This window comes from Artemia sp. Qi Xiang Cuo, chromosome 10, assembly GCF_049724085.1.
Source record: "Artemia sp. Qi Xiang Cuo chromosome 10, ASM4972408v1, whole genome shotgun sequence".
NCBI classification, from domain to species: domain Eukaryota; kingdom Metazoa; phylum Arthropoda; class Branchiopoda; order Anostraca; family Artemiidae; genus Artemia; species Artemia sp. Qi Xiang Cuo.
In genome coordinates, this window is record NC_142803.1 from 57,098,912 (window position 1) to 57,118,636 (window position 19,725).

At 34.4% G+C, this 19,725-nt stretch overlaps 1 protein-coding gene across 2 annotated transcripts in view; it reads right to left on the reverse strand.

The window, feature by feature from the left end:
* The window catches only part of LOC148947928 (scoloptoxin SSD14-like), a 189,367-nt gene that overhangs the window by 27,690 nt on the left and 141,952 nt on the right, over positions 1-19,725 (reverse strand). For both annotated transcript variants that reach the window (XM_089095569.1, XM_089095570.1), the window contains exons 7-8: positions 13,001-13,262; positions 472-662 (exon numbers count right to left, since the gene is read on the reverse strand). In XM_089095569.1, the coding sequence (XP_088951695.1) occupies positions 472-662; positions 13,001-13,262 (453 nt within the window). The remainder of the gene's footprint in view (positions 1-471; positions 663-13,000; positions 13,263-19,725) is intronic.

Consider the following 19,725-nt stretch of genomic DNA (forward strand, 5'->3'; position numbering starts at 1 on the left):
TTCAATTTCCAGTCGATGAGCTTTTTTTGAAGTTTCTATAACAACACTTTCTATATGAACCTTATATGCCCTCAGGGCATACCTTAGAACCCTTGACCTGAGGGCTCTGGGGAGGGGGGTATCATCCTTAAAGAGATAATTTCGTGATCTTTAAACAACGTTGAACAAGATGGCTATCTCAAAATTTTGATTGGATGGGTTCGGGGAAATGGTGGGCGTGGAAGGAATGTTAGTTGCCTTCCAAATACTTTCGACTATTAAAAAGCGCACAAGCCCTTCCAATTTCCAATCAAATGAGCCCTTTTCGAAGTTTCTACGACAACTCCTTCGATACAAAGTGCCCTGATCAAAAAGAAAAAAAAAACAATAATAAATAATACGTTGTGCCAATATCGTCCTTTACTTAGGCAGCGCAATTGCGCTGCCTATGATTCTTCACTATAACAGCAAGATTTTGAAAAAATAGCTTACTAAAGATTAATTGTTGCTGTAAGAGCAACAGCATTGCCATACTCATCAATGATAGATATATGAGAAGTTCCGTGATCGTCGGGCTGGTAGACTTCAGCACCATAGTAACTAGGATCATTAAAAGTTTGGGTGTCAGAAATATTTGCTCGTGTTTCAGCAGCAAACTCTTCTGATGTAAGCAGCTTGACTAGCTAAAAAGATATAATCAATTAACATAGTGCAAGCAGATAAATACAGATATATTTTGTCCAGGGGAGGGATTCCAAAAAACAACAGATGAAAACTGAAAGTTTCAAGCAATGGATCGGAAACCAAAGCTTCTCCATACCTCCCTGGTATGCTCCTGAACTAATGTAGTTATTCTGAGTAATGAAGACGTATTTAATGCGGTTTAGCAAAATAAATAAAAATATAACTGAACTACACAATGCAAAACTGAAAACAAAGCAAATAAATAGAATTGATTCAGTCCTCTTTCAATATATAATTCTCACTGCTGTCACAATCGCTGCTGTTAGCGAGAAAACTTTCGTTAATGACCTACTCAAGGCGGGAAAGCTATTGTCACGGTAACAGTGCTTTCACTTTTCGGTTTAGATTTTGCCTGTTTTCATGTAATTTTCCCCTAAAATTCCCTGTCTTTAGGTATGATTTCTCCCTATTTTTCTCCCTAGAAGAAAAGGATATTTTGCCCTAGATTTCCATAGAATTTACATGAAAACCACAGGGCAGCATCAAATTGTTGTTTTTTTGCTTGAGATAACAATATACGTACAAAACATCTTTTACGCTAACAAGAATACATAGAAAAGTTCCATTAAGTGTCATCTCCAGCACTTCATTGCACGTAGTGTTTGCCTTTGTCCTGAAGCCAGCGACAGCTTTCGGTATGCTGACAGTTGATGAAGTTTTATCGCTGTTTTTCAACCACTAATTGACTCAAATGAGTGAGACTAGGGTGACATTCTCGAGACTATTTCGAATGTCTGTTTTGATTAGTTTCAAGAGACAAAACAAACGCTCAGCTGGAATATTGCCAAAAGGTAACGAGAAGATTAGTGACATGCACTACCGCGATTCTTGGTATTTCCGCGATTCCGGGGATTCCGCCACTGCGAGTCTTCAGATCAAGTATCATCATACATTACTGCTTAACTGACAGGTCTTCCACTTTGGCACCTCCCAAACAAAGCTCAGCCTGTGAACTTTATTTTACGCCCTTCTTCTGGAGGCAACACTTTTCTGTTAGAACAGGAAATCTCGCAAATAGTGGCCTTAGAGATTTTGTTTTCAAATTTCTTGCATTCCTTGGTTCATCCAAAGCCAAAATGTCATAAGCTTCGTCTTCAAACTTGAAATGGTCTTGGATCTACTTGATTAGGACTATATAGTATTTTCAATGAGACTGGTAAGAGAGATCAATGTTACTACTTCGCTCTTGAGCATTTTCGAGTTCCAACATTGAATAGGTTGCAGCTATTCCCACATATGCCTGGTTTAAAGGCAGATACTCACTTGAAAGGTAAGGATTCAGTTTGGTAAATGAAGCGACACTGCAAATATAGTCCAGTTCCATGAAGTTAGACGCAACATCATTCACAAGTTTGATGACACTTGCCTTTAGGGAGTGAAGAAGTCGGAAAACAGATTGAAAAACTGTTGAAATCGTTGAAGGGGCCGAGAGAGTAGTCCACGAATTCAAGGTATGGCTTTGTTAACTTGCTTTGTAATACTGACAAGATAAGGTCATTGGTTGCAGTAGGGTAGTCAAATTTGGTTTCTAGGAAATACTGAGGAAGAACAACTCAATGCTCAATAAAACTCTTTACGCAGGCCTGAAGGGCCATCCAACGCGCCTGTCCTGGTGCAAGAATTCGGTTTCTAAGAACTTTGCTTTCAAAGAACTCCTGAAATTTCGCATACTTTTCTCGCCTGGAAGCACTTCTAGCGTCTTGGGAAGTGATAAGTATGCATAAAATGAACATAAGTAAATAAGATGGCATGAACACTTCACTTTCGAGATGTGGGCACCATGGCTTTCATTGATTTTGAAGCAAATCTGTTGGCTCCAAACATGACGTTAGATGTATCTGCACAAAATCCAACAATATTTTCCCAGAGAATCCAGTTTTTTTCAATCAATTGTTTGATGCGGTTAATCAGACCATAAGCCAATCCATCACTATACTTAACCCTGTCCAATACTTTGACATGAAGTTTTAGATCTTTCTGGCTAAGAAATACTACAGTGGCAGCTATTTACTTAAAAACACTGCGATCAGTAGTTTCGTAAATTATCACAGAGAAAAAAATGGTTTTGAGCAACTCGACTAACTTAGATAATTTCGGAGACCACACTGCCTTTCCATGACGATAAATAAAAGTTCAAATAGGGATAAAATCCTTTTAATAGACAGTGATGATGATAACAATGATAGAAATTTACAAAAATGCCAGATATTTTGGTCACATATGCAGTCACCGGCATCAATAGTAAAACTAAACAAAAATAATTTAAAACAATAGATTATACACGACATAAAAAAAACTACATACTGTTTAATTCTCTAATTCTTTACAAAGCAAAGGCAGAAGCTAGCCTCTTTGACCTTCTTGGATTCGGTTCATTAGCGTTCAATGATATAACACTTGGACAGAGGTCAACTACATTGGGTGAATTGAACTTTACTTTGTCAGATTTTAATAAATTATCTTACATAGAATTCAGCCCAAATTAACATGTGTCCCGATTCAAAGCAATGTTCTTGAATAAGATTTTCTTTATTTCAAGAGTTTCACGAAAATTTTGCTTTAAACCCCGATCCCTAGAAATCAAAAAACAAAATAAAATGGTCTGGAAAATTGAAAATATGTTCTGAAAGGGCTGAAGTAAAATTTTCAGACTTCGAATCTTGCTTTAAAGCCCAAGAAATAGAACCTTTATGCTGTAATAATCTCATTTCCAAATTCTGGTTAGTGCATCCCACATATGAGCTTCCGCAAGTACATGGGATCTGATAGACCCAACTTTGTTGCCCAAATGAAGTTAGATCCTTCCCAGAATTTAGAAAACTACCCAAAGTATTATTACTCTTTAAAGCTACCTTTAGATCATTACTCTATAAAATTCTTTGAGTTTTCACTTAGACTGGGTACATATGGTAAGGAACAAAAAACATCCTTCTCCCTAGTTGTTTCCAAGACTTCCTTAGATAACTCTAGAAACCTTTTTCTTCTCTTTGAAAAAGTCTGGTTAATTAACCACTCTGGATACATGCTGCATATTAGTATTTTTCTTAGAAAAGACAACTCCTCCTCAAAAAATTTGGAGAGCAAATACTAAAGATCCGGTCAGTTAAAGAAATGATCAAGCCAATTTTTACTTGGCGAGCGTGACCGGAACTATAAGACAAAAATCTCTAGTTATTTGTCGGTTTTCTGTGAATTTAAAAATCCAGAATATTGTCATTTTTTAAAAGAAGAACATCAAGAAAAGGAAATTTTTAATCCTCTTCTAATACAACAGTAAACTTTAAATGCCCCCCCCAAACAATTAAGATGTTCCAAAAATCCTTTTAATTCCTGCTTCCCATAATTCCATAGTGAAATTATGTCATCCATATACCGGCCCCAAAAAATATGTTTTAAAAAATATGAATCTAAAGCAATTGTTTCAATATTCTCCACAAAAATATTAGCTAATAAAGGGGATAAGGGAGCCCCCGTAGGTAAACCATTTACATGTTCGAAAAACTCCCCTCTAAATTGAAAAAAAATAAGAGAACTTATTGCACAACCTTACTAAATACATAATTACAGAAACTTCCAAATCTGTTTTGTCACTAATCCAAGTCCAAATTTTTTAACAGCTTCCTTTCTAGAAGAGTTTTGGCTGCTTCTACTTTAATATTTGTGTACATTGATACAATGTCGAAGCTTGAAAGCAAAGAACTTGAAGAAATTTCTACTTTTTTCAGTTTTTCAACCAAATTCGAAGAATTCTTCGAATTTGATAAACTCAAAAGAATTTTACAGAGTAATGGTCTAAAGGTAACTTCGAAGAATTTTTAATGTACGAAATTTGTGTAGACAAAAGTTGTTTACAGATTGACACTAACCACTTGCTCAAAACACTTTTTGGTGACCTTGTACTTGACACAATTGGTCGTGGTCACTGCTTATGTGACCGAAATATCTGGTATTTTTGTGAATTTCTATCACTGTTATCATCATCACTGTCTATTAAAAGGACTTTATCCTTATTTGAACTTTTATTTATCGTCATGGAAAGGCAGTGTGGTCTCCTAAATTATCTATAACTAATCAACTATTTAGAACCCTTCCAGGGCCTGGTGTTTTGGAGATAAAATTATCAGAAGAGAGAACAAGCTGTCTGCAAGACGTAATGGAAGATTATGTTCTGCCAAAAATATGTAGATGCAATTTTCAATTCATTTGGCATTGCTGCCTAAAGTCAGAAGTTTTCCAAAGCTGCCACTGCCAGGCTTCGTCTCGGTTTCATTGTTTGCTTTTATGTGCTGCTTGGTCAGAGCATACTTGGTCAGCTTTGATTTCCTACAATATACATACTTCAAGCAGAACTTATAGTGTGGTTCATGAATCTTTTACTTTGACTTGTTTGACACTCTTTTCTCATTTCAATTTCGAAACATTGGTAACATAGGTAACTGAAGCCACTCATGAAAAAACTTTTGGTCGTATAGCTCTTTTTGGAAATTCTGGCCTGAATCCCGCTTCTTTTTTTTGGGGGGGGGAGTTGCCAGTAAGTGAACTTCATGATCATCATCTTCATCATCCAGTCGTCGTTCAGGACCGTACTTAATAGAAACAAGTCTCCAACATCCGTAAATTCCTTGGTTCCTTGCTTCTGTGATCAGATTGTATTATAAGTCTAGGTCTGCATTTGGTATTTCAAGTGAATTTTCCTTCCTTGGTTTAGGAGCTAAGCAATGGAGAGTGCCATTTTTTGTCTGGACGAAACGTCAGCGATTGTCAGTCATGAAGTCCAAAATTATATTTTCTTTGTTTAAATCATATTTTCTTGCTTTCTAATTAAATTTAAGCTCTTATGACCTGTTTAAAACGGATGTAGTAAAAAAATAAATTAAAATATTCATTTTTTTTTAAGTAGCAGAATTACTTTTTCTATGTCTATTTTACTCCTAAAGAGGTCAGATGTGCTCTAACTAGACTAGACAATTAAAGAAGAGAATTTATAACACTGAAAGAAAATTCTAGCATTGAGAAATTATAGTTACTGACCTTTCACTTGTCGACCTAAGGTCAGTGAGGAGCACAAGATTTTTTTATCGTCCAAAAGATGCCAGAGTTTCATTTAGTATGGTGGTAATTCAAAATGAATTGTCACTAAGCCCAGGGAGATAATGATTTTGATCTATATCCTAAAAAAGATGCCATAGTTTCATTTAATATGGGGGTAATTCAAAACTGAATTATCATTAAGTCAAGTGAGACTATGATTTCAATATCACTTGACCTAACGACGGTTCAATTTTGAATTACCACCATATCATATGAAACTCTGGCATCTTTTTGAGGATAGAGATCAAAATCTTATTTAGAATGAACATTTCATTCAAAAAACGGTCCCTAAAAAAGTGATTTACCCCTAAATAGGGTAATCTCCCTAGAAGTGAAAGCCCTGCACGATAACGACCTTTACATTTGAAAACAGAGTTGAATGGGGAATCGGGTGGTACTTCTATTTGGTTATTATACTGCTTAGTTCAGAAGAGCCTACGGAGAATAACCTAAATTCGGGCTTTATCTGATTTCTATCAAGTCTAGTTTATCCTCTTTCTGAAACAAACTGTATAATAACAAATTTTTTTCTTCATTACGCTAAAAACAACATTTTCTTAATAATTTTTGTAGAAACTTGCAGTTTAACTTATTCCCGGACCCAAGTCCTACTTGTTCCTGGTTGTAGCCTTTGCCATACATAAACTTTGATGATTTCAGGTTCGAAATGAAATATTAAAGAAAGTTTATAACTGCTTAAGGATTGTTATTTCGACTTTTTTTAGTGAATTAATTCGAAAATTTAAGAACAGAAATTCCCAGTGGCCTTTTGAGGTCTATCTAATTAAAACATGTTAATGTCAACCAGCTTGATCAAGAAGTTCCTGGTAAAGAACTGTAAATAAGGAGTGACACGGGCTAATAGCAGTTCAAAAAAGAGCTCTGGTAACAACACATACAAAAAGAAACAGCTTTCTTTGATTCCGAATTTATAAAATTAAATGATCTTAAAGTTACCCGTCAAAAGCTACAAGCCTAAGACACTTTGGCTTATTTTCATAAAAAAAAGGGAAAGCATTCCCCAAAAGAGCAAGTGATCTTGAAAAAAGTTACACAATCAAATTCAGCATATCGAAGAACTCTACTGCTAAGGTTTAGAGCTCCTATCTGCAAAAATACGAAATTTTAATTTGTTTTTCGAGAGAGAAAATCACAGATGCCTCTTTATTATTTTTTTCCCAGGACTATCATATCGAGGGGAAGATTTATTCAACTAAGTTGATCTGTATGATGTTCAATAAAATTTTGCACAGTGATGTATAATTACGCATCAGCTATCATCGAGTTGGACCTATCATGACTCATTATCTAGCTATCATGAGTCATTATTTAGATATCATGAGTCATTATTTAGGTGGGGCAGGAAAAGTGTGCCTGACCCTCAAAAATTACATTTTATACCAAAACTTTCTAACTTTCCATGAGCCTTCAGATAAATGTATAAGAAGGGGTGAGGCATGAGGGGGGGGGGTAGTGATCCTTAATCTTCCTTCACCTAGAATAGGCTTGAATATTGGTACTTTGGGGTGATAACTTTCCTCTAATTGCAAAAAAAAAAAATGTTTGCTCTGTAGCATTTACACTCGTGTAAATGCTTAGGAATTTCCAAGGAGGGGGCACCTGTTATCAGGAACTTAGCTTCTTATAGACGTTTAATCGGAAATATTTGGTTTTAAGCCAACTTTTCTATGCGTTTAGCATTTCATGGACAGAAACTATAAGTAAGGAGCCGTTAGTGGTTATAATAATCAGAGCTACAAGAAAAAAGTTTTTGATAACAGTGTATACATTAAAAAAATTTACTTTTTATGTTTAATCTAAACATATGAAATTCATTTTAACTTAGTTATGAATCAAAAGTTATGAGCCTGAGAAAGGTTGCCTCATTTACGAAAAAAGGAGAAATTAACCCCAAAAGAGCAAGTGAGTTTGCTGAAAGTTGACCCATCAAATTCGAAAAAGGTTTTTGATAACAATGTATACATTAAAGAATTTCACTTTTCATGTTTAATTTAAACATATGAAATTCGCTTAACTTAGTTATCAAGCAAAAGTTATGAGCCTGAGAAAGGTTGCCTCATTTACGAAAAAAAGGATAAATTAACCCCAAAAGAGCAAGCGAGTTTGTTGAAAGTTGACCCATCAAATTCATTATATTAGAAAACCGTTTTAACGCCCTATCTAAAAAACTGCAAAATTTTATACTTTTTGGAGGATGATCACGGATTCATGTTTATTTATTTTTTGTTAGATGTTTTGTTTTTAATAAGGGATGATCGTAAAAAAAGAATATTAAGAATATTAGTATATTGTAAGAAAATATATAAAGAATATATATAAAGAATATTAGTAACAGAATATTAAGAGAAAGTTCTATAGAAATTTTATTGCCTTTGTGGATACAAAAAGGAATATACCATACCAATGTGGCATTTTCAGTCATTTTATGGCGCAATACGCCAATTTTGACTGCAAAGGATACCAAGAATGCTCTTCGAGTCTCTTTTGCAAATATATATAAAAATAAGAAATATTTAATGAATAATTACGTTACTGTTTTTATGTGGTATAATAATCAGCTAAGCCGCCTCTCTTTCAAGTGGAGCCGTATAAGTTCTATAATAAGCTGATAACTAAAATAGCTAGGAAAAGAAATATAAGGCAGTTTTTTCTTCGGTTTTGGATGGGTCATTGGACAATATCAAGTAATATCATTGAGAATCAAGGGGCATAACAAAATTGTATTTCAAATTCCTAAGATAAGATGGGAAAGTATTGTTTACTGTTGAATTAATCCAGACAGACGAAATTAGATAAAAAACTTTAAATTACAAGTTTTTTAGAAGCTATTTCATTTCACTCATATCTTGTTTTTGCTCATGGGACACTTAATTAGTATTTTGTCAGCTTAAATTAGAATTATAACTGACAAATCTATGCCTGACATGAAGACAAATGGTTGGGGGCCTAACATTAAATTGTAGACTACAGCTACGGAAACCGGTCGCACTCTCCTGCTGACGGAGTGCCCCCCCCCCACCCAATTCTTTGGACTTGGTGCAATTATTACTTAGGAATATAATCTATGAGACAGAAAAATTGTATTAAAATCCTAGCCTAACCACCCCTCTAATGAAAATCCTAGATGTCAAGAGCATCTCTGGATTTTTCCTTGTCTTTTTTCCTTCTCCTTCGCGACTTCTAAAAGTAGAGCTTTTTACTTCATCTTTTCAGAACTTTCTACAAGCTGAAATGTAATCAACATTCTCTATCATATTTTTTAAGAGTCTGTACTGCATCACTTCCTCCATCAATTACACTAATAAGGCTTTTTAAAGGTTTCCTTCTGTAATTACGCTTCAGGTTTTTTTTTATCACACCTTTATCCATGGGCTGCAGAAGCGGTGTAACACTTGGAGGTGAAAAAATGGTCTTAATATTATCAGACAACTTTTCTTCAATGTCAGGATGAGCAGGGTAGTTGTCCATCATTATAGCTGCTTTTCGAGGCAGGTTTTCTTCAATCCGACATAATCCTGTATGAATTTTTTTCATAACTAACATAATCCTACGGAAATTTCGCTCTATGATGAGTGACAAGACGGAGGAATTCTGTCAAATTTCTTAAAATCACAAAATATTCATCCGCACATACTCTCACCAACCACTCAAAATCTAAATCCTCTCTACCAAACACTTCAATTCTCCAATCATTCAGCTTTTCATATTCACACAACAGTTGATATACACTTTCTTTCGAACCTCCTCACACAGGACAAAAAAGGGACCAGCCTTTAATATTTACCTCCCAGTAAAGTTTCTTATTTTGCCCAGTAGCAAATATTTTTCATTCAAACCTCCACACACAGGACGAAAAAGGGACCAGCTTTCAACATTTCTCTCCCAATAAACGTTCTTCTTTTGCCCAGTGGCAAACTATCTTTCATTCAAACCTCCACATACAGGACAAAAAAGGGACCAGCCTTCAATATTTCCCTCCCAATAAGAGTTCTTCTTTTGCCCAGTGGCAAACTATCTTTCATTCAAACCTCCACATACAAGACAAAAAAGGGACCAGCCTTCAACATTTCCCTCCCAATAAACGTTCTTCGTTTGCCCAGTGGCAAACTATTTTTCATTCAAACCTCCACATACAGGACAAAAAAGGGACCATCCTTCAACATTTCCCGCCCAATAAAGTTTCTTCTTTTGCCCAGTGGCAAACTATCTTTTATACAAACCTCCACAAACAGGACAAAAAATGGACCAGCCTTCAACATTTACCTATCAATAAAGTTTCTTCTTTTGCCCAGTGGCAAACTATCTTTCATTCAAGACTCCACACACAGGACAAAAAAGGGACCAGGCTTCAACATGTCCCTCCCAAAAAACGTTCTTCTTTTACCCAGTGGCAAACTATCTTTCATTCAAACCTCCACATACAGGCTAAATATGGACCATCCTTCAACATTTCCCTCCCAATATAATTTCTTCTTTTGCCCAGTGGCAAAGTATCTTTCATTCAAACCTCCAGATACAGAACAAAAAAGGGACCAGCCTTCACCATTTACCTCCCGATAATGTTTCTTCTTTTGCCCAGTGGCAAACTATCTTTCATTCAGACCTCCACATACAGGACAAAAAAGGGACCAGCCTTCAACATATCCCTCCCAATAAAGTTTCTTCTTTTCCCAGTGGCAAACTATCGTTCATTAAAACCTCCAGTTACAGTACGAAAAAGGGACCAGCCTACAACATATCCCTCCCAATAAACGTTCTTCTTTTGCCCAATGGCAAACTATCTTTCATTCAAACCTCCACATACAGGACAAAAAAGGGACCAGCCTTCAACATGTCCCTCCCAATAAACGTTCTTGTTTTGCCCACTGGCATACCATCTTTCATTCAAACCTCCATATACAGGACAAAAAAGGGACCAGCCTCCAACATTTCCCTCCCAATAAACGTTCTTCTTTTGCCCAGTGGCAAACTATCTTTCATTCAACCCTCCACATACAGGACAAAAAAGGGCCGAGCCTTCTACATTTCCCTCCCAATAAACGCTCTTCTTCTGCCCAGTGGCAAACTATCGTTCATTCAAAACTCCACATACAGGACAAAAAAGGGACCAGCCTTCAACATTTACCTCCCAATAAGTTTCTTCGTTTGCCCAGTGCAAACTATCTTTCATTCAAACCTCCACATACAGAACAAAAAAGGGACCAGCCTTCAACATTTCCCTCGCAATAAACGTTATTCTTTTGCCCAGTGCAAACTATCTTTCATTCAAACCTCCACATAAAGGACAAAAAAGGAGCCAGCCTTCAACATTTCCCTCCCAATAAACGTTCTTCTTTTGCCCAGTGCAAACTACCTTTCATTCAAACCTCCACATACAGGACAAAAAAGGGACCAGCCTTCAACATTTCCCGCCCAATAAAGTTTCTTCTTTTGCCTAGTGGCAAACTATCTTTTTGTTCAAACCTCCACATACAGGACAAAAAACGGACCAGCCTTTAACATTTCCCTCCCAATAAACGTTCTTCTTTTGCCCAGTGGCAAACTATCTTTCATTCAAACCTCTACATACAGGACAAAAAGGGACCAGCCTCCAACATTTCCCTCCCAATAAACGTTCTTCTTTTGCCCAGTGGCAAACTATCTTTCATTCAAACCTCCACATACAAGACAAAAAAGGGACCAGCCTTCAATCTTTCCCTCACAATAAACGTTCTTCGTTTGCCCAGTGGAAAACTATTTTTCATTCAAACCTCCACATACAAGACAAAAAAGGGACCATCCTTTAACATGTCCCTCCCAATAAACGTTCTTGTTTTGCCCAGTGGCAAACTATTTTTCATTCAAACCTCCGCATACATATAGAAACAAAAAAGGGACCAGCCTTCAACATTTCCCTCCTAATAAACGTTCTTGTTTTGCCCAGTGGAAAACTATCTTTCATTCAAACCTCCACATACATATAGAAACAAAAAGGGACCAGCCTTCAACATTTCCCTCCCAATAAACGTTCTTGTTTTGCCCAGTGGAAAACTAAGTTTTATTCAAACCTCCACATACAGGACAAAAAAAGGACCAGCCTTCAACATTTCCCTCCCAATAAAGTTTCTTCTTTTCCCAGTGGCAAACTATCTTTCATTAAAACCTCCACATACAGGACAAAAAAGGGACCAGCCTTCAACATTTACCTCCCAATAAGTTACTTCGTTTGCCCAGTGCAAACTATCTTTCATTCAAACCTCCAAACACAGGAAAAAAAGGGACCAGCCTTCAACATTTCCCTCCCAATAAACTTCTTCTTTTGCCCAGTGGCAAACTATCTTTCATTCAAATCTCCACACACAGGACAAAAAAAGGACCAGCCTTCAACATTTCCCTCCCAATAAACGTTCTTCTTTTGCCCAGGGCAAACTACCTTTCATTCAAACCTCCACATACAGGACAAAAAAGGGACTAGCCTTCAACATTCACCTCCCAATAAAGTTTCTTCTTTTGCCCAATGACAAACATCAGCCCTCATTTTAATTAGCAGCTTTAATTCCTTTTTATTTAAATCCACTCAAAAAAAAAAAATCTTATATTACCCCAAATCTCCTTGGACCAATAAGAAAGCCCCAGAGAAGCTAAACGCTGTATTTCCTGGTCTTGTAAATTTATTTCAACTAATCTACTTATTTGGTGCCTCATTTCTTCAAGCCCTAATTCATGTATGTGCAATTACAAATTACGAACGTTAATTATTCAAGAGTGCAAAGGCATCCTTTAAAATAACCATTAAATGACTCATAGAGCAAAATAGCACCTATCCAGAAAAAAATGTCATTTACACCAACCGGTTTTTGGCTCACGAAATATAAGCTGAAATTTGAGGAATTTTTGAAATATGAAATGTGACTTTGAAAGGATCATACAGAGTCATAAACAAATATGAATGAAATATGAGGTAACTAATCTACTTAGGTAAATATGAGGTAACTAATGGCAATATGAGGTAATATGAGGTGATATGAAGTAACTAATGAAATATGAGGTGAAATATGACCAATTTGGAAAATATGAAAACTAAGTTTTAAAAAATCACAATAACGGTTTCATAGTTGGTTTTTGCATTATAATTTTGACATCAGCTGCAAATTTCAATCGCTATATACGGTAACAGAACACATACCTCTGCAGCACTCGGCTCAAAATCTGCATCACCAAGCTTTGTTCTCTGGGCATATGCAAACTTGAATGCTTCAGTTAATCTGTGTAAGCTTAATACTTGGCTATCTAAGGTTGAACTCAATTTGGCATTAATTGGGCTTAATTTGTACTCATCTAGGATATTTACTATGTAGGATAGAAGAATTCCAGAGCCAGGCAGGGGAGAGCTGAATAGACGCATTCCGCCATACATTTCAATTTCAACTGGATCACGTATCATGGCACTGCAAGAGCAAAGGACAAAACACATGATGAACTCCGATTGCAGTAGCCTTTCAAGCTTTTATATCTAATACCTTAGGGTTGTCACCTCCATTTTTTTTCCAACATGAGCTTGGTTTACTTCTTCGTCACAAAATATAAATACGGAGAAAATTAAAGGAAGAACTGGAGGCAAGTTTTATGAAATGCTATAATTTATAATTTAATGTGATACTATAATTTATAAGTATAATTTAATAATTTAATACAATAATTTAATACCATATTTTAGTATTTTGTATTTTGTAGTATAGTATATTAGTAGATAGTATTTAGTGTTTTAGTATTTAGTATATAATAATACTAGTATAATGTACTACTATAATTTATGAAATACTATAATTTATTTTTCAGTCATGTCATGTCAATTTTTCGGTTTTCGGCCATGTCAATGTGTTTCCGTAGCTTTAAGTCCTTGAAATATTTTAATAATTAAACATAGTTTTAATAAATGGAGGCATTTTAGTCTTATTAGTAATTTTTTTATACCAGTCGATAAAAATCTTATAACCAAGTCAAAAGTATTTTACCCCGCCCCCCATGGAGCTGACAAGTAATTACAAAGTTTTTTAATTATAAAAAATAACAAGTAATAAGCATCTCAAAAATATTATGAAATTCCTATTGCCCGTTTTGAATGTAAGTTTCTCTCTTAAAAGGAACAAACACAATAGAACAACCGTGCATTTAATTGATTACCATATAATTATTCATGGCTACTATATACAAAGTAACAACATAGCAATAAGTTGATTACCCTGTAAGGTTTTTTTTTTCAATCGCATTAGTAGTATGCGCCTTCTGGATTTGCTCGGAGGTATAGCAATTTCTACGTTATTCTATAGAAGCTCTACACCTTTTCAAAGAGATTCAGAGCTCCCTCACAAGGCCTTATACTTTGCTCGGAGGTATAGCAATTTTTACGTTATTCTGATGCCCCCCTACACCTATTCAAAGAGATTCAGCGCTCCCTCACATGGCCTTATACTTTGCGTACGGCAATCTAAAAGGAATTTGAGGGTCGATAAAGTGAAATTATATCATTATTCTAGTTTTTCTAAACCAGTATTGCCTATAACTTAATATATTCAAATATTTTTTGATAACTTGATTGGTGATTGTATTTGAATAAAAGGAATTCAAATATTTTGCCTATGAAATAGACTGTCGTGTTAAAGCATTTCACAGTTTTAATAACTCTTTCAAGGAGTAAAATAGATAAGGAATTCGCAAATTGGACACTATGAACGATATTAATTAATGTTTTGAATAATAGGAGTGTGAATGATTCTAATTAGTGATTGGATTGTATGATGGTAGAGAGAAAAAAAGGATTAAACTGAAGAACGATGCCACATTCTGTGTGATTTGCAAAAAAAGGGGTAATTAGTGATTGGATAATTTTTTAACGTGAAATCTCTGAATAAAATATTTTTGGAACATGTACTTGACGATGGATAAAAGGGTTAAGGTGATTAGCAATTACGAGCGAGTATTACCCCACTGGCTCCTGGCAGTAGGCTACGCATATCAAATTGCTGTACTGTAGGCCGACTTGTTAGCGAAAATGGATTCTATGGGTCGTATAGGAATTGTTCATTTTGAATATCTTTCAATTTTGGAGGGAAAACCAAAAATACTCAAAATAAAAAATAAACGGGATCTGCCTCAAGGGGAAGGCTCAGAGGCCCTACGATCCCCCATTTCTGAGGGTGGGGGAGGGGGGGGGGTCAATTTTGGAGGGAAAACCAAAAATACTCAGAATCCAAAAAAATGGGATCTGCCTCAAGGGCAAGGCTCAGCGCCCCTTCGTTCCCCCATTTCTGAGGGCAGGGGAGGGGGGGTCAATTTTGGAGGGAAAACCAAAAATACTCAGACACTAATATCAATATCAGTAACGATTCTATTTGAACTTTCTCCAAGTTGATCAAATTCATTTATAAAGGGTTCATGATAAAAAAAAATTGTTTGGGGCAAGAAAAAAAAAACTAAAATAATGTCATGAAATCATTTTCAACACTCAGAGCAGGGGGACGTTGGGATTGAATCATAGAGAAACATCGAGTTTACTTTAAAAAAAACTACCACTAATCAGCATCTATAAATAAATGAAACCCAAACCGAAAAGAAATTACAATAAATAATCGAGTCAAACTCAAAACGAGCAGAAATTAACATAAGTTGGGGGCAAAACCCCTATGCCTCCCCAAGGCCAGTTTGGAGGGTTGGGGGTTAGGTGGGAGGATCTTTCCATGTAGGGGGCTCTGGATTTCCCAGCATTATTTAAAAAGCTTCCTATGCTAATTAAACAAAAGTTTTGGATATTTTGTCAGTTTGTAGTTTACGCACTAATATCAATATCAGTAAAGATTCTATTTGAACTTTCTCCAAGTTGATCAAATTGATCTCAAAAGGGTTCATGATAAAAAAAATAGTTTGGGGCAAGAAAAAAAAAACCAAAATAATGTCGCGAAATCATTTTCAACACTCATAGCAGGGGGAAGTTGGGATTGAATCATAGAGAAACATCGAGTTTACTTAAAAAAAAACTACCACTAATCAGCATCTATAAATAAATGAAACCCAAACCGAAAAGAAATTACAATAAATAATCGAGTCTAACACAAAACGCGCAGAAATTACCATAAGGGGAGGGGAAAACCCCTACGCCTCTCCACGGTCAGGGGGGAGGGTGGAGGGATAGGTGGGAGGATCTTTCCAGGGAGGGGGCTCTGGATTTCACAGCATTATTTAAAAAGCTTCCTATGCTAATTAAACAAAAGTTTTGGATATTTTTGTCAGTTTGTAGTTTACGCACTAATATCAATATCAGTAACGATTCTATTTGAACTTTCTCCAAGTTGATCAAATTGATCTCAAAAGGGTTCATGATAAAAAAAATAGTTTGGGGCAAGAAAAAAAAAAACTAAAATAATGTCGTGAAATCATTTTCAACACTCAGAGCAGGGGGACGTTGGGATTGAATCATAGAGAAACATCGAGTTTATTTAAAAACATTCTTCTAAAGGGCTTAATATTCTCAAGGTTTTAGCTTTTGACGGATAACATTAAACCCAAGGAAATTTATGTATTTGGAATCAGCGTATAAAGCCAATCATTTTCATGTATCTTTAATTATTAAAATTCTGTTTTTAGAGTTATGGTTACTTTCGGACGAGTTGCACTTTACTTTCACCTTGTTTCCCAAAAACTGTTTAAAATTAGTGTTTTTTTTCGTAGTTGTTTTCGTTTTTGCTTTATTGTTCGACTTGATAGGAATTCTGAAACAGGATGGTCGTTGAAATTTCTTAATGACTAAAGATTTTTTTTTTATTATAAAAGGCTTAATATTATAAAGGTTTTATCTTTTTAAGGATAAAATTAAACCAAAGGAAATTTATGTATTTGGAATCTGCGTATAAAGCCAATAATTTTCATGTATCTATAATTATTAAAGTTCTGTTTTTAGAGTTATGGTTACTTTCGGACGAGTTACACTTTACTTTCACCTTGTTTTCCAAAAACTGTTTAAAATTAGGGTTTTTTTTGTAGTTTTTTTCGTTTTTGCTTTATTGTACGACTTGATAGGAATTGTGAAACAGGATGGTCGGTGAAATTTCTTAATGACTAAAGATTTTGTTTTTCTTCTAAAAAGGCTTAATATTCTCAAGGTTTTAGCTTTTGACGGATAACATTAAATCTAAGGAAATTTATGCATTTGGAATCAGCGTATAAAACCAATCATTTTCATGTATCTATAATTATTAAAATTCTGTTTTTAGAGTTATGGTTACTTTCGGACGAGTTGCACTTTACTTTCACCTTGTTTCCCAAAAACTGTTTAAAATTAGGTTTTTTTGTAGTTGTTTTCGTTTTTGCTTTATTGTTCGACTTGATAGGAATTCTGAAACAGGATGGTCGTTGAAATTTCTTAATGACTAAAGATTTTGTTTTTCTTCTAAAAGGCTTAATATTATCACGTTTTTAGCTTTTGACGGATAACAATAAACCTAAGGAAATTTATGTATTTGGAATCAGCGTATAAAGCCAATCATTTTCATGTATCTATAATTATTAAAATTCTATTTTTAGAGTTATGGTTACTTTCGGACGAGTTGCACTTTACTTTCACCTTGTTTCCCAAAAACTGTTTAAAATTAGGGGTTTTGTTTGTAGTTGTTTTCGTTTTTGCTTTATTGTTCGACATGATGGGAATTCTGAAACAGGATGGTCGTTGAAATTTCTTAATGACTAAAGATTTTTTTTTCTTCTAAAAGGCTTAATATTCTCAAGGTTTTAGCTTTTGACGGATTACATTAAACCTAATGAAATTTATGTATTTGGAATCCGCGTATAAAGCCGATCATTTTCATGTATCTATAATTATTAAAATTCTATTTTTAGAGTTATGGTTACTTTCGGACAAGTTGCACTTTACTTTCACCTTGTTTCCCAAAAACTGTTTAAAATTAGGGGTTTTTTTTTTAGTTGTTTTCGTTTTTGCTTTATTGTTCGACATGATAGGAATTCTGAAACAGGATGGTCGTTGAAATTTCTTAATGACTAAAGATTTTGTTTTTCTTCTAAAATGCTTAATAGTCTCAAGGTTTTAGCTTTTTACGGATAAAATTAAACCTAAGGAAATTTATTTATTTGGAATCAGCGTATAAAGCCAATCATTTTCATGTATCTATAATTATTAAAATTATGGTTTTAGAGTTATGGTTACTTTCAGACGAGTTGCACTTTACTTTCACCTTGTTTCCTAAAAACTGTTTAAAATTGTTTTTTTTGTAGTTGTTTTCGTTTTTTCTTTATTGTTCGACTTGATAGGAATTCTGAAACAGGATGGTCGTTGAAATTTCTTAATGACTAAAGATTTTTTTTTTCTTATAAAAGGCTTAATATTCTAAATGTTTTATCTTTTGAAGGATAAAATTAAACCTATGGAAATTTATGTATTTGGAATCAGCGTATAAAGCCAATCATTTTCATGTATCTATAATTATTAAAATTCTGTTTTTAGAGTTATGGTTACTTTCGGACGAGTTGCACTTTACTTTCACCTTCTTTCCCAAAAACTGTTTAAAGTTATGTTTTTTTTTGTAGTTGTTTTCGTTTTTGCTTTATTGTTCGACATGATAGAAATTCTGAAACAGGATGGTCGTTGAAATTTCTTAATGACTAAATATTTTTTTTTTATTCTAAAAGGCTTAATATTATCACTGTTTTAGCTTTTTACGGATAACATTAAACCCAAGGAAATTTATGTATTTGGAATCATCGTATAAAGCCAATCATTTTCATGTATCTATAATTATTAAAATTCTGTTTTTAGAGTTATGGTTACTTTCGGACGAGTTGCACTTTACTTTCACCGTGTTTCCCAAAAACTGTTTAAAATTAGGGTTTTTTTCGTAGTTGTTTTAACTTTGGCTTTACTGTTCTACTTGATGGGAATTCTGAAACAAGATGGTCGTTGAAATTTATTAATTACGAAAGATTTTGTTTTTCTTCTAAAAGTCTTAATATTCTCAATGTTTTAGCTTTTGACGGATAACATTAAACCTAAGGAAATTTATGTATTTGGAATCAGCTTATAAAGCCAATCATTTTCATGTATCTATAATTATTAAAATTATGTTTTTAGAGTTATGGTTACTTTCGGACGAGTTGCACTTTACTATCACCTTGTTTCCCAAAAACTGTTTAAAATTAGGGTTTTTTTTGTATTTGTTTTTGTTTCTGCTTTATTTTTCGACTTGATAGGAATTCTGAAACATGATGGTCGTTGAAATTTTTCAATGACTAAAGATTTCGTTTTTCTTCTAAAAGGCTTAATATTCTCAAGGTTTTAGCTTTTGACGGATAACATTAAAACTAAGGAAATTTTTGTATTTGGAATCAGTGTATAAAGCCAATCATTTTCATGTATCTATAATTATTAAAATTCTGTTTTTAGAGTTATGGTTACTTTCGGATGAGTTGCACTTTACTTTCACCTTGTTTCCCAAAAACTGTTTAAAATTAGGTTTTTTTTTTGTTTTTTTTTGTAGTTGTTTTTCATTTTTGCTTTATTGTTCAACTTGATAGGAATTTTGAAACAGGATGGACTTTGAAATTTCTTAATGACTAAAGATTTAGTTTTTATTCTAAAAGGCTTAATATTCTCAAGGTTTTATGTTTTGACGGATAACATTAAACCTAAAGAAATTTATGTATACGGAATCAGTGTATAAAGCCAATCATTTTCATGTATCTATAATTATTAAAATTATGTTTTTAGAGTTATGGGTGCTTTCGGACAATTTGCACTTTACTTTCACCTTGTTTTCCAAAAACTGTTTAAAATTAGGTTTTTTTTGTAGTTGTTTTTCGTTTTTCCTTTATTGTTAAACTTGATAGGAATTCTGAAACATGATGGTC